The 16617-nt window shown below is 38.9% G+C and overlaps 1 protein-coding gene across 1 annotated transcript in view; it reads right to left on the reverse strand.

The window, feature by feature from the left end:
* LOC124550676 (forkhead box protein N3) overlaps positions 1 to 12319 on the reverse strand; it is an 89010-nt gene extending 76691 nt beyond the window's left edge. The window contains exons 1-2 of the mRNA XM_047125400.1: positions 12281 to 12319; positions 9698 to 9794 (exon numbers count right to left, since the gene is read on the reverse strand). Coding sequence (XP_046981356.1) covers positions 9698 to 9794; positions 12281 to 12319 — 136 coding nt within the window. The remainder of the gene's footprint in view (positions 1 to 9697; positions 9795 to 12280) is intronic.
* Positions 12320 to 16617: the final 4298 nt, after the last annotated feature.

Genomic DNA, 16617 nt, shown 5'->3' on the forward strand with positions numbered 1-16617 from the left:
TCCAGAGGTCAAAAGTGCACCATAAAACTGTCATCTGTATGTTGCTTGATAAACTTACTATTATTATTATTATTATTATTGCATAAATGAATAACCAAAAGAAACCACTTAGTAATCAAAAATAAAACAATATTTACACACAGGAAGGAAGATTAGATGCCATGTCAATGACAGAGTCACTGAAAACTGAGCAAAATCTCTGATCAGACAACACATGGCTTGTATAGGAACATGGCTTGTAAAGGAATTGTCCAGGCATTCTCCTTAACCTCTGCTTTCTTGCATTTCTCCTGATGAACAGGGTCCATTGTTCCCACAATTTGGCAAATTAACAAATAAAGCGAAACGTTCTGAAGAATAAGAGGAAAAACAATGAAATATCACTGGTGGAGAGAACATGGAAAGTTATTTCAGTGATTACAAAATCGAGTAACATTTATAAATAATTTGGCAGTACGATGTTTCAAGCCACCTGGCTGGGATGATTGTACTGACGCCATTGGATAAGCCACTGCATCATTTTCTGATACAAACTGTCCCGCAACTGTTGTAATTGTTCCTTCATATCTTGGATACTGGCACTGGGACAAAGTTTACACTGAAGCTGGTCCCACACGTTCTATCAGGGACAGATCCGAGGCTCTTGCTGGCCATGGGAGTACCTTGACATCACAAATACAATTTATGGAGAGGCACGCCATGTGGGAACGAGCATTGACGTGTCAGAAAATGACACCATCCTACTTTCACATGGAGAGACAAAATATCTGTGAGTTACTGCTGTGCTGTCATAAGTTCCCTCAATCAGTACCAGCTGTAACCTTAATACATACTCGATGCCATCCACTCCCCCCCCCCTTAATGCTAGGAGTACCATCACTGTGCCTCTACAAAACACTGAAAAAAATAGTACATCTCCCCAGGTTGTCACCAATAGTCAGCGGGGGAAGTGAAGAATTTCATTGCTGGATGCAATATGCCATCACTCATCATTCTTCTCAGTCACAGCACCACTCCAAATGCAGCTGTTGCGGTGTTAATGGCAATCACACACGAGACAATAATTCCTTAGTCTGGTTGCGAGACAGTAATTCCACAGTCCTTCTGCTGCTAGTTCTGGCCACAGATGCGGAATGACACGGAAGCTTCCAGAGCCCATTACTTGTTCTTGTACCGCAGGTACAGATGCAAAGGGGTCGTGATGTGCCTGGAGTACATACAATGATTCTCCCTCTTGTTGGTCAGACACAGTTGACTAGAACCTTCACAATAAGTACGCCTGCCCTCTTGTTCCTTTGCAATCCAATAATAAGCTACTGTGAAATCCAAATTTCCTAGTCTGGATGTTGCACGATTTGACCAATTGGGCACATAGTGGCCCAAAATGAGGACCGTACAAACTCTGTTAGGTGCTGCTAACTCTGTCTCACATGAGTAATCGTCATCTCTACCTCTACATCTACATACATACTCAGCAAGCCACCGTACAGTGGGTGGTGGAGGGGTACCCTGTACCACTACTAGTTGTTTCATTTCCTGTTCAACTCGCAGAAAGAGCAAGGGAAAAACAACTGTCTATACGCCTCCGTATGGGCCTTAATTTCTCGTCTCTTATCTTCGTGGTCCTTATGGGAAATGTATGTTGGCAAAGTAGGATAATTGTGCAGTCAGCTTCAAATGCCAGTTCTCTAAATTTTCTCAATAGTGTTCCTCGCAATGAATGTCACCTTCCCTCCACCGATTCCCATTTGAGCTCCCTAAGCACCTCCGTAACACTTGTACGTTCTTCAGACCTACTGGTAACCAATCTAGAAGCCCACCTCTGAATTGCTTCAATGTCTTCTTGTAATCCGTGTCTTGCACAGTGATCACTCAACATCTGGTGCTGTTCACAATCCTTATATACACTACCAGCTCTGGTAACAACATTAAACATGAACTACACTAATTCACTCTTGTGATTCTTCTATGTGCCACAGAGAATTGCCATTCTAATAAATTTACATACCTGCTAACAATGTGTATATGTACAAAGTTACACTGCGATTTGACCATAACTTGGAGGGCATAAGGCAATCACTCATGGCATTGAGAGATGGACTCTCACATTAACAAGCAATGGAAAATTTTATTTGAGCTTTCAAAGATGCATTCTTCTTCAAACTGCTAACAGCAGTGTGGCCCTGCCCCTCTCACGAGGGTATAGCTGTGTGCGCACCATCGTTCATGTTCCACTTTGACTCTGCAGTTATCATATTAGATATGCAAGTGCTCTGCAGTGATGAAGTGTAAGTAATGCTACAATGTCATGTAGTTTTAAAAGACAAACAAATGAGGACTTTTCCACAATGAAGTCGTCAAAGTATACAATTGAGCTCTCTTTGATGACCTTTTAACTGATAAGATTTTAAGGGCTGACACAGTAACTGTGGTGTTCCTTGGATAACTGCAGTCAGTTCAGTTTATTTTGTTTCCCAGGGGGCACCATTTTGCGCATCCTTAGAATATTATCACCTTCCTCTATGCACATATGTATTTCCGCCAAACCTTTTCGTCTATTGTTCAGTTCCTAGAACTGAGCAATCAAAACTAACAAAACAACTCCTCCAGCACAGTTGCTATGACTCAAGCCAACCTTCACAGCCACAACACTAATGTGGAGCCATAGGAACCAGAGTGCAATTGTTGAATGTAATATTTCATTGGTATTGTACATCAGGCTACCCCAAGTGACAAAGCAATTTCTGCTCTGTAGCACGCACTACACAGGGCAGGCACAATACAGGACCCTTTAAATATTTCTAGGTTTGATTACATGGAATACTTAACTTAGTTTTCTCAGTGTGCCAACTATAAACGGACTGGTGTATGGTTCAAAGAAACCCATAGCTTCAAACACACTTGTTAAGAAGATGCCAAGAACCACAATACGTTTCAGAGAAACAACTTCTACGTGGATTAAAAATATTGTTTTATCATTGTAAAGCAGTAATCTTCCAGATCTGAAGATGCATATACAAAAGCGTTTAAGTTATTTTGTGACTTGACAGGTAACATTCTTCAGCCTTCCGTTCGATACGCCAATGATTTGAGATGTAGTCCCTGACGTGTTAAAATTTGTACCCTCTGCCCCGCCCCCACCACTTTTTTTTTTTTAAGGAAGATGTATAATATGATAAAATATTGTGTATCTTACAAACATCAATTTATAATGAAGTCCAAGTTTAGCATGCAGAAGGACTGCTTTACAGATAAATCTGGATTTTAATAAAACTGTGAATTTTCAACAGATCTGAACAAGAAAAAATGGCCCACTCTGTATTTCATATGATCATGCCCTTGTGTTTGACTGAATATCAAACACTCACTTGTAAACCACATTGTTCTTGTATAAATGACATACCACATGCTTTTGTCAGTGCCTTATTTCCATAGTAAAGAACAGATAATCACATTATTAGATGGGTCCAGTGAAATAAAAAGTAGTAAATAGGGAAAAATGTGGAGATGTTGCTCTTGAGCTCCAGACGAAGAAACTCTCACATTTTACACACTCCAAATAATAAGATAAATTTATGGGGTAATGTTGGTATGATCATTTATTTTCCAATGCCAAGTCAATATCATTACAATATATTGTAGTAATGACCCATGGAACAGATAACACACAAAACTGAATTGCCTAAGAGGTCTTCAATAATTGTAGTTCTCAGAATCGGATGCCAAAAAATGTACTCATTAACAACCTTTACCACCGTAACGAAAAGGTTTGTCTAAGGTAATCTTGTTCAATATACAAAAATAAATTCCACGCAGAATCTGAACTGTTATGTGTACTTTGTGGTCGAAATCTATATTCTAAAAATTAATTTCTTAAAAACTACCCACAGATGTAAAAGTTATTTGCATTCTATAGATGGATGCAGGTTTGAAATCTGAGCTGTAAAGTTCAACTCCTAGTTTTTGTGGCTATCCTGTGTTCTATGCTTCCTTTACACTCTGGCCTGTTTTCCTTAATCAATCCACTTTCCAGAGTTAGCTGTGGCAGACAAGCTGCAGCAAAACAGTGAACTATAACAGGGAAGCTTTTTTCCTTCAAAGTAAACAGCTCCTCTTCTGATTATAATTTTCATCAAAAACTATTTTAAGCAAATGTACCATACTATTAATGTGATTTGTTACTAATGTAGCAAACCAAATTAATGATACGTATTTAGTGCATGCGCACACACGCTCGCATACAGATCAAAGTAGATGATGTATGAGAAAATCGGAGGTCAGTTGCCTCTTAGCAACATATAATACATACACAATTATCATTGCATCAGTTCTAATCTTTCTCTTCATTTAAAAATTATTATGGCCAACAGTTTTCCTGAACAATACAACTTCTTAACATTCTCTCAATATACACCACATGTTCTAATGATGGGCACAAAATGCAATCTGAAGCAAGTAGACAGTTTCTGAAGATACTATGTGATGCTCTTAACTGGCAAACCAGATAGTACTGGGAAGTGAATCTTAAGCAGTGCTGCTGTGTGTGAAGTGCTCAGCATGTTGGAACAGTTCAGTGACAGAAGCTGCTGATATGATGTATTGCACGCAGTGAAATGTACTAAGCATAGCTCTGAACGACAGACTACAGAAGATCTTAGTGGCGGATTTACATACTAAATACTTTCAAGAAATGTTAAAAATCTGTACAACTGAACCACGTTGCAATTATATTTCAGCAGGAGATGAGTATGTATCTGATGAACTACGAAGCATCATCAGAAATACATACCACAGATGTTGCCAAAAATATGACAAACTTCAGTATCAGAGGCCTTTACTCATCTGAAATTAAATAGTCTTCTCAATGTTAGCTGGGTATACACATCACATACTTTTCAATGTCTCCCATCATCCACTATTCTTTGTTTTGTTCACTGGGAAGCTGTAAAGCATTTACAGTTCACTTATTTTCCCCTCACCTTAAAGAAATGCACTTAAAATATACAATGGCTGCTTCATAAGTCATGGCAAATGTATCACATCAACTGTTTGAAAACAAGGCTTGCTATATATGCCTAGAGCTATACATGTGCTAATATTAGTATGCCTAAGGGGAGAGGGGGAGGGGGGAGAGAGAGAAAGTGGGGGGGAGGGGGAGAGAGACGAGACAATTGGGTTGAATATTTCAAAAAGTTAAACCGATGGGTTGATTGTTAATGCTTAACAACTGTCAGAATACAGCAATTTGGGTGTTTTAAAGTGGGGTAGAGGATATTGCAGCATGGCAGTTCAGTCCTATCAGCTGCGAGTAGAATGCACGCCAATCACCCAAGCTGGTTGTCACTTTACTGCTTTACCTCTGTGATAATGAGACAAAAATTATGAAGGAAGTGAGAATTTCTGCGAGGAGAGCAATGTAAAGTAGCAGTTCTTCAGTTTGGTCAAAGTGTTTCAGAAAGCATCATACAGGGACAAAAAGGGATAGATAGAAAAGGGGGAAATGAAAAGGGAACTACACAAGGTACTGATTGAATAAGAAAGTAAGTAAACAATAAATGCTTACTATTGTACGGTCAGTCTGAATGGCATACTAATCGGCGTCAAATATAAGATAAATGTTGATGTTTGTAACATAACGACAAAGTAAATTTTCTTGAAAAATATGTAATTTATCTAAAAGCTATGAACAAGAAGTGAGTTGATGTAGAAATGATAACTAATCCAAGTAGGTGGTGGAAAACTGTTGTTCCCTCATTCATCAAATTCAGCCACTAGTACTACGAAACACGTGGCACGATAACCGGCTCAGTACATGTGTTTGAAAACCTGTGTCGGACACTACTGAACACTGTCAGCAGGTGGGCTCTGTGTGCAGAAGTGACTAGCTGAAAATGTGAGAAGTATTCTTTGAACTATCAGCCCATCTACATAACAATTTCTCTCTGAACTGTGATCATAAAAGGAAATTTCCACACCTTAGCAGCAGGAACATTCTTGACAATGGTTAGCATCAGTCAATGACATCTTGAACTACCGTACTGATGCACGCTGGGTAGAACCCATCAACTTTTACTGCAATAGCTCAACCACAATGAAACATGTAAACACTTGATTTGTCCACTGTACATAAACACTGACAGAAGATGGGTCAAGAACTGAAAAGAATAGCCTGTGTACATTCTCATTTCCATGTTGACACTATCCTAAATTTTACAAGAAGACTTGCCAGTGAATTGAGCATGTCAGCTGCATATCTTCCAGACAGCTTCAAAGTGATTCAAATACTATCATTTTAGTGTAAATTTAAACATTATACACTTTTAGTCACATATGACAGGTGTGACTGTACTGCAAATCATACGCCACTTTGAAAGCAAAGAGTGTATTTTTGGCATAATAATAAGATGCAAGTCATTTTTGAATATGACTACACAGCAATGACGAATGGGGGAAAGGGTCACAATTCGTACAGATAGAAAGTTTTTACATCTGCCAACCATCTGTGCTGAGCTCCCTTCATAATTCAGTCTCAGAAAGATGACGCTGACCAAATTTTAGTAAAACCCTGGTACATCACTGATGCTTTGACGATGCCAGTAATTTGTGCCAAATACAAGCTTTGCCACACTGACAAGGATATTTGGTCAATGCCTGTCTTACAGTTACAATGAATGATAGCCGCAAATATTCTTGTTCAAGTGGATGAGAAGCCCCTTATGTATGAGACTGAAGTTGCCATGACTCACAATTTAGTCCTCAAATAACACAACAATCTGATTTGAGTGTCACTGGCAGGCATTCATGATCTCAAAAGCACAGACCTCAATTTCTCTTTCACAGCAGTTCCTAACATGCTCTCTGTAAACTCTTTGTACAGAAACAGCACTAACTCCTTGGGTTCAAACATATGTTACACTCATAACATAATCAATGCCACAACTGCAATACTTTTTTTTAAATGATGTATGCATTTACTTCACAATATCTGTCTCTGTAAGATTGTGTCACATTAGTATCTTCTTACAAACTATTACATGATGAAATTACCAAATAAACAGCAACCAGTCGCAAAATCATGTTTTATTTATTCACTTTTGCTAATCGATTTCAACTGATTAACAGCCATCATCGGTGTGTTCAACAAATATGGGCCCTGAGTAGTAAATACTGTCTTAAGCAGAGGTCAAAAATAACTTTATGTTTGTATTTACTACTCAGGGCCCATATTCGTTGAAAGCACCGATGATGGCTGCTAATCAGTTGAAATCGATTTGCAAAAATGAATAAATAAAACATGATTTTGTGACTGGTTGCTGCTTATTTGGTAATTTTATGGTTTACAGCCGCTGCACAACTTGGAAACCACATGGAACCCACCATTCATATTACATGATGAGGTTTGTATAATCTTCTACTCTGCCTTCCCTTTCCATATACTACCCTGCTTCCTTTGTGCACCTCTCTCCCAATACCTTACAAGGTGGTCTTAATTTTCTTTGAAACTCTTGCCAGCAAAGAACATAAAAATTCAGTCCTGCTAATGGCAATCAACTGGACAAAAGAAAATGGCAAATACCACAACAAATGCTACAGTAGCTTTAGGGAACTGCAGGCAACTGATGAAATGTACACATTTTTACACCACTGCTCTTTAATACCTGCAATGGGAATGTGCCCAACAGTCTTCCCCAGGATCTACTACACACACACACACACACACACACACACACACACACACACACACACACACAGACTGCTATCAACGATGAAAGTCATTCTGCCGTCTACACTGACCATATTAGTTTTATTACGCAATTACACAGTAGAAGAAGATGTAATGAACTCAATGGGAGACTGCCAAAATCACTCTTTAAGACTTTGTTCTTCAATTAAGAGAACACTAAAATTTTTTCCACTATAATTTTTTTCTGTTCAAATTAGCTACAAACTACTGTCCAAAATAAAACTGGATTAATAACAAACAAAAATAAATAATATTTTTCAGTGTGATTTCTGATTATGAGCATGTAAAGAAACAATACATACTAATTACACCAAAAAGAAAATAACACTGTGAAGGCTGGAACAGAGAGGCATCACAAATCAAAAACAATGGCAGATGATAGCAAAAACTTTGCAAACAGTGTGCCAGTACAGTAATCCTTCAGCCTTGCTTATGGGCAACAGTGACTAGGTGACAGGATGTGAGCAGAATGTTAGTGACACTAATGCAAATGCACTGGAAGGAAATTTCAAGTAGTAATAGCATTCAGCATGGGATGAAAAGACAGAAGAGGGTAGTCAATCTGGGTGTTACACAGTTAGCGTAGAAGATGAACCGAGATGGATAGATGCTTATTACAGTAAGAAAGAGACTGTGAAAAAGAGTAAGAAAGATGGAATGACAACTGGAAAATGGAGACACTGCAGCCACAGGCTAGGCCAAGAAAACGAGACTGTCCTATTTACAGTGCCATAACTCTCGATTATAGCTATCGTCTTTCATAAGTGATGACTCTCTGGCCTGACTCTGTAAGAGGCTCACTCCACATTTCCTTCACTGTCATTCAAAAGGCAAAAAAATGGGATTTAAATATCATTAGACAAAACAAGTGTTAAACTTAATATAACACTCTGAAAATTTCACAAAAAAATAGTGACAATACTGGATGTATCAAAACAACTTCGACAATGATTAGTGTGCTGTGCAGGTTGGCAAACTGATAACTTGTCAAGAGGAAACTCTTGCTAGGAAATGCGCAGTTTGGGGCTGTCAAATGTCAATGTTTGAGAATTGTGGCATTAAAGTATCTTTGGACTGCAGTTGGTTTCATAATAATGGCAACCTAGATATCATTGGCACAAGACTGTTGCACGGACTGTGTCCTGTAGCTTTCTTCCACATGCACCTTAGCTCCACATGGTCCACAGTTCTCATCATAAACGGGCAACCTGTGTTGTGTACCAGTACACCAATATTTTCACAGGAGTATGACACCAATACACATCATACTTGGACGTAAATCATCAGCACTGTCTGAATGTTTTGCACACAAACTGACAAATTAGTTTAAGGGGGCATTTTATTGCCAACATAACTACCAGATATTATAACTTATTGTTTTCTGTAGAGCAGTGTAAGGAATCTGGGAAGTGCTACTCCTGTAACACCAGAGCACCTCACAAATCCACACATTGACTAAAACCCTGCGAGCACAATTGCATATATTTAACCACTTGTGTGTGTGCGGGCATACCTTTGCAGCACCAGTGCACATTCTGCAGTCAACTAGGTGGTCAAAGTCTTTAATGCATATTGTAATTTAATTAATAATTTACTACTATTGTTCGGTTTCCTGAAGAAATTAATACGTAGCAACAGCCATATCACAAAACCCTGCTGCACTCTAACCGCGCTTTTCTGGACAAGGGTTCCCTGTTGGAAATAACCTGTTTGCTATCCCACATGACGCTGTCGGAATGTTGTCAGTGTCATTTTGATACACCCTGCAGTTTTCAGTCGACACAAAAAAGTCACAAATGTCAGTTTAAATAAGTCTGTACAATGCACTCAACTGCAGCTGGGGTTTGTAGAAAAAGTGCCTACAACCAGTAGTAATAACTATCTATCGATCGAGCCGGTTTTCCTCCTACGTGCCGTGGGACACACGGGGAAAGCGGCAAAAGCTGTGCTCACCCTTGAGGAGGTTCTTGTCTTGCAGCCACGTGAGGGAAGTGAGGTCATCGTCGTCAGGGCCAGCTGGCTTCTCTGCTTTCACCATACCCTCACCGCCCTGAGGCAAAAATTAACTGCACTGTCAAAGGGCATGAACGAGAGTGAAGAGCATTCAAAAATACGCTACAGCCTCTGATACAGAGAAGATGAAGGTACAGTCACTTCAGAATAGAAGTTGAAGAACAAGTTCAATAAGGCTCTGAATTCTACAGCTTTATCGCGTCTCTCGGCCCTTTTCCCGAGGGCCGAGGACGGAGGGCTCTACTACGAGTGAAAGCGGGGGGTGAACTCCCTTGTGCTGTACGAAGAAGGATGTGGTCACCCAGCAGCAAACACTACAGCCTTTCCAAGACAGAGTAATGCACACTACGTTGGAAGAAAATTATGAAAACAGACTCGAGATACTTCACATGCCGTGGAGCAATGAGATGCCATGCAAAGTGTTATGATGGTTGTGATAAGTTTCTACATTCTGATGCATCATTCCCACTGCCACAAAATCTACCTAGTACTACTGCAAGTGCCTACATTACTCAAAAAGTGTTATAGTAGCAACAAGTCACATATCTCTACCTTGAAAGAGCAACGTCCTCCTGTCGAAATAAGCAAAGTTATTGCTCTGCGAAGCGAACATATTAAAAAGACTTTAGTGTTTAATCTGTTTAATTCAAAAGGGCAATTAATTCAGTCCTACACTAGCCACAAAAGAAGAAATTTTCTAGTCTAAATAATTTTATATAAAATTTAAGACAGTCCCCACTTCCAGACAGCAGACAGCAAGCTGAGTTGTCCAAAGCTTTTGTTGCATCTTGAAATAAATTTTCTTTCTTTATTGTTATATTTTTTCATAAGCCATGCAAAATGCCCGTTCAAGCTCAACTAAAATATTACTTCCGCTTTAGTATTCCTTGGTTGATAGAAATGTTGTATTATATACATATATATTCAAATTATAAACTATTATAAATGACAAAATACAGCAATACACTGTATGACAATGTAATCTGAACTGATTCTTAACTCATTATTACAGATGTTAATCTCTCTTGAAACACATTGTCAAGTTTAACACCATTAAGAGATTCCAGTACACAAAGAAAATAAAAGTGTTATATAACAGTTGAGAAAATGTAAGTTTTCTGAAATAATGATGACATTGGGAAGAATTGAAGAAAGGTTTTCAACATATAAATACATCCTAGTCATTCTGGACGACTACACTATTTCATGTCTCATTATTTATAAAACAGATGTTTGTAAATGATGTAACAAAAAATTAGTTACAATTTCTAAAACGGGATAATATACATCTCATTATAAGGAAAGGTACAATCATCTGTCATACTGCTGCATAATGATGGGAACAGGTGTATACAATTAGGTGCATGTGTTATTCTTTATTCACTTTGAATTTTTACATTTCTCATAGTCACTGAATGTAATGGTAGGAAAGTTTCACATACTAAACCACTGTGATAAAAAGCCACCTAATAATTCGTTGAAGCATCAATAGTGTGATTTACATTTCTTTTAAATCATATAATACACTAATAAAAATGTACCCATAAAATCTTTGGTTAGCAGACAAACATAACACGCAATGCTATATCAGACTGTGTATCCCATAAATGAGCGCAGTTATTAAAAAAAAATCACGTAGTCAGAGATAATAAAACACTTTTCAAAAGTTAAAATTTTAAACATAGGTGGTATACATACAGTGTGTCCCTTGTTAACACAGATGGCTCTCATATTTCATAAATGGTCCAATATCTAAAGAGAAGGGTTGTAACAAATCATATTATTGTGGTCTTCAGTCCAAAGACAGGTTTGACGCATGTTTATTATTTCTTTTTAGATGTAACAATAAATATCTCTAATAGCAGTACAATGACATAGTACTTGTTAATATCGGCAATGGAATATTTCACGACAATAGCTGGGAGATGCACTGCAAGTGCGGAGCTGGAGTCTGCCAGTAAAGTACAACTTCACTCTCCTGTTCTGTCAAAGTAAGGTAACACATCCTCTTTAACCAGAACTGTTACAGACACTGTCACTGTCTGTAATAAATTATTACATCTTGAGTTAATGTTACTTTAAAATAATCATTTCAAGCTCTATGCTGCACAAATATCCATACATCTCTATTACTTTTTCTCTTTTTCTTTGTTCTCAGTGTTAGTGCCTTGTCTGCTAATATCTATTTATATTTGTACTCAATATAGTGCTTTCTGTAACACACACACACACACACACACACACACACACACACACACACACACACACACACACACACCTACCAGTTGCCAATATCTTTGTTTATGAAATAGTATATTCACATTGCAAGGCCACTCTATAAAGAAACAGAAGTAAAAGTCAACACCACTGTGGAGAAAATGGACATGCAGTCTAATGGGGCATGTGGCAAACAGTTGATCAGAGAGAAAATACTTCAGAACGTTAATGCTACGAAAACAAACAGCTATTATTCTGGCCTAAAGTACAGAGTGTCATGGAGATTAATCTGAACCTGAACCTCACCTCGAGAATTTCGATGCGCTCCGATTCCAGTCTTGTCATTTCGACAGTGGCCAGTCTGGGTGTCGTGACTACTGCCCCCCCAATCTCCCCTCCCACTCTAGCTCTGCTGACCCATGCCCCTGCCCCACAGTGCTGACTTGACGACTGATGCAGAAGTGTCGGGCTAGACTGTGGCTGGGAACTGTGCCACCCATCTTCGCTAGCGTACTTCATCGGTTGAGAGACAACAGGTAAGCGGAGTCAGTCCTACAACAGCAGGCAATGTGCGGGGCTGCCTTACTCTAGTCCGATCCTCTGTGTATTGCTTAAAAGTCCAGCTTACAACCAGTAAATTTCATGAATTTTATCAGACCAGGTGGCAGCAGAAGTGTGACGGCATCAAAAACAGAAGCCATTTACTTACAATTAATTGTTCACTATAGAACTAAAGTTCAGAAAAATTATATGAGCATCAATCTAATATACAAAAGGCCAGCTACGAACAGCCTAAATCCTCTAAAAGTCGGTACATAGCCTACAAATCCTGAATACCATTGGTGATGTCACCTTCAACTCAAAGACTCATCATGCAGCTCATCATGCTAGCACACATAGTGGAAGTCCCGTCATCTTTGTGTAACTACTGCACTTTAACCTGTATGCTGTAGTGAAGACAAGTTCTCTGTTTACAATTTTTATTCCCCCCCCCCCCCCCTTCAAGTCCCTCCCTTGTAAAATTAATTATTCCTTTAAGCCTTGGAATAAGATAATAGGACACATACTCTCTATTACACTTACACTGCCCAGTATTCAGAAATTATATTGTTACTCACTACAAACACTATTCCAAGTTTTTGAAGATTTTTCGAAAGGTGTAAAAGATTTGAGCTTCATTTCCCTTCGACATAAAGGCAGTTAGAAACAGAAGGTGCTGGAAGATATGAGACCTTTAAACTGTTTTTCCAAAGCAGCTACAAAGAATTAATAATAGTCCCAGGTGCTAATTACAAGGGTTAGATATGTGTAATTTGATCACCACGCTCTCCAAAATCAGTACCGAGCATTTCTGGTGACAGAGTTGGCACAATTAACTTGGAAGCTGCATTCCTCTGATATAAATTGTGTTTGTGTCATGGAATGTACAGGTGCACCTAAATTGTTTAACAAAATATTTGAGTAACCTTTCCTATAGGTGCCTCTACAGATTTAAGAAGAAACTTGGGCTGTTTCCCCGGGTGTTCTCCATTCCACAAACAAAGTAGGCCTGAGAGGTCATATTAGATGTTTCCATTGGTTGGTAGTCCAGCTTTTGTGCCCATGCACCAAATTCATTTGCAGTCACCCAAATTTCAAGCTACCAGTACTTGTGGCACTCTGTTATACTGTCCTCTAGGCTAACTTAAGTTCAGCAATTTTTTCCGCAGTAGTGATTCTACAAGAAGCAATAATCCTCAACAATGTTCTTCTGTCCCTTTCAGCAGATTTAGCACTTCTCCCACTATTGTGCTTGAGAGAGATGATTTTCCAATGGGTTCTGTATACACTCTTGACACTAGACGGAGTTTAATGTGCCCTGAAGCACATTTGCAAGGGTTGTAGTGAGTACACAGACTGAATGGGCACTGACAATTTTTTTCCTCTTTTACTACATAACTCATCAGAGTCATATTTGTAAGGTTAATATAATGCTTAATCTTAATTGGTGCTATCATGAATGCAGACTAACATGGATTAAGCTCTAGATATCTACCAAGAGGAGAATAAAGCAATGTAAGTATGCTTCTGTTAAATACAATAAATTGAAGTTTTCATACCAGGCAGTTCTTATGGTTTAGTCTAACCCTTGTAGGTGTCAAGAGTATTTCATGCCACAACAAGATAATCATTAAAACAAAATTCTGGGATTGACAAATGTGTGTCAATATATGCTGCAACCATTAGAAGACCCTACTGGGATATTAGCTGGTATTTGTTTCATTAAGTTGCCATCAACTGCAAGACACAAACAGAAGAAGGAACCTCCTTTTCTACAAGAGTTCATGGCAACAAAGATCATGAAATAGTAATAATTTACTTAACATGCTACCATACCACAATAAAGAACTAGTATATATCCACTTCCGCAGAACATTTGACTTTACAATTTCAATTTCAACTATCGCACTGACTAAGCTTTTAATGCACTACCTCACAGACATATTGTGAGCTTCATTAAACTATATCCTCTTTCCAGGCTCTTTCAGGTTTGTGGGCTAATTTTCCTGAAATCTGGCATTTTTGTACATATAACATTATCAAGTATGTAAACTATAGCTATAAACCATATAAAAGTAGCCCCCAAAATGGAATAAATCCAGGCGTACACTGTAATATCTGAAAGTAGCAGCAGGGAAGTAAAATCGAGTAAAACAAAAGCACAGAATATCATCCCATATTAGTTTTTGTAAGACCACACAGTTCACAACCCTTCTTAAAAACAAGTAAAAAGAGAAGAGAAGGTAATTAAGAAATTAAAGAAAATGCTCAAGTTGTAACATACACATTAAAATCAGATGGAGCAAGGCCTTCACTTGGCTACAGAATTACAGGAATGAATATATAAATTGAACAAAGCTTGATGGGGGCAGGGGAGGGGTAAACAGAGCATAGAAGAGGAGAAAAAGTTACAGATGGATAAGCCTGAATTACAAACAGAACTGCCTGAGCACTGATACTGTTACAGACTGGTTATTGTAAATTGTAACTACATGAACTTCGAATGTGCTTTAAGTTCATTTTCCAAATTAACTCAATATTTCAATGAGTAAACACATCACAAGTTATGCCACCACAAAGTCTCAAAAGCAGTCTATTATGCATTAAGTAGGCTATATGTATGTGATCATCACTTATTTGTTTATAATCATCCAACAGGCTATAAAATATGTTACAGAACACACAGGCCTGTGGAAGTCTAACATTTAACATCACACACTGTATATGTACTGTCTGTGCAGATGGGCGAACACTATTTACTTGCTGTGAACCAAAAGTAGAAACAATTTATTATAAAAGAACGTATCTGCACATAACAGCTGCATATTCCTTTGAAGTACAGGAAACAGATGACAGCTGGGATTTATTCTGATGCATTACAAATCTCTAAAAATGCTTCCACAAAACATGATGGAAAATTTTAGGTCAGTGTTCACCTAAACTTTTTCCATTTTTACTGTGCAGCTTGCCTAGCAACCAAAGTAGGAAGGGGTGACTCGTGCACTATTTTTTGGTAAGTACCTCTCTCTCACACAAACGAACCTTGGAAGTCAGGTACAGAAATCTGTCATCGAGTCCGCAGGAAACCCTCATATTAATTTAATATCAACTATTTGCCTCACTGTATCAAAATTCCATGCTAACAGTTATGTTTCGCAGCAAAGACAATGTGACAATCCACTGCAACGTTATGTCATTTTAAGTTCTGTTTGCAACGTACTGTTAACCTTTGAAACTGCGATGGTACGTTGCAGTTGACGCTAGGAGAGACCTGCGGAAAGCCATGACTTGTACGTTTGTCTCTGCAATGAATAATCCATCACACATCGCCCACTCCGTTTGAGATACTAATCGTATCAAAATACACGAACAAATTTATACTGCTCTCACACAGCTATACATATGTCTATCAACGCTTTTCTTTTGCAATAATACTGAACACTTTCTCTCAAGAATTATTTCGCCAAACGACAGTAAATAACCCTGCCCAAATGCACCGATATTGCCAAGGCATTGTAACAAAACATTAGACTTTTTATTATATTTCTATAAACCCACTGTAATCGCAACACATTTTTCTCCGACCCGCGCCTGGTCTTGCCAAAGATCTCCACTTCGAAAGACAATACTATTCACTTCCACGGGCAGCTATGCAGTATGTGGAGGCGTCACTGAGGTAGTTTTCTGCAGAAACGCAAGCAGAGGCGTGGAAAGTATGTGTAACCTCTTCCCCCGCTTTTCTTGTCTGTATGTACGGCTCAGTAAACGTCTCCTCTTTTGTTTTCCCCTCAGCGCTTGGCACTATAAATAGCGTCACCCACACGGATGCTGGGGGTGCGTTGCTATGGAGACGGCCCCGGGAGCTCTCCCCTCTCCTCCGAATGTTCTCCGCAAAGCGGCTGTGCTGTGCCCCCACCACCCCTTCCTCACGAAACCAACACCGGAGGTCCTCTGGCGTGTGTCGATACGATACGCTGCGGCGTCACAGGCGGTAGTCTCTCGCGTCATTTCGTGACGTCACACTCAGTGTACTGTTACGTCACAGCTGCCGGCGCCTGGATCAGCGTCTCTCACGAAAACCTGCGTATCTTTCGCACAGATTT

This window comes from Schistocerca americana, chromosome 9 (assembly GCF_021461395.2).
Source record: "Schistocerca americana isolate TAMUIC-IGC-003095 chromosome 9, iqSchAmer2.1, whole genome shotgun sequence".
Classification (NCBI taxonomy): Eukaryota; Metazoa; Arthropoda; class Insecta; order Orthoptera; family Acrididae; genus Schistocerca; species Schistocerca americana.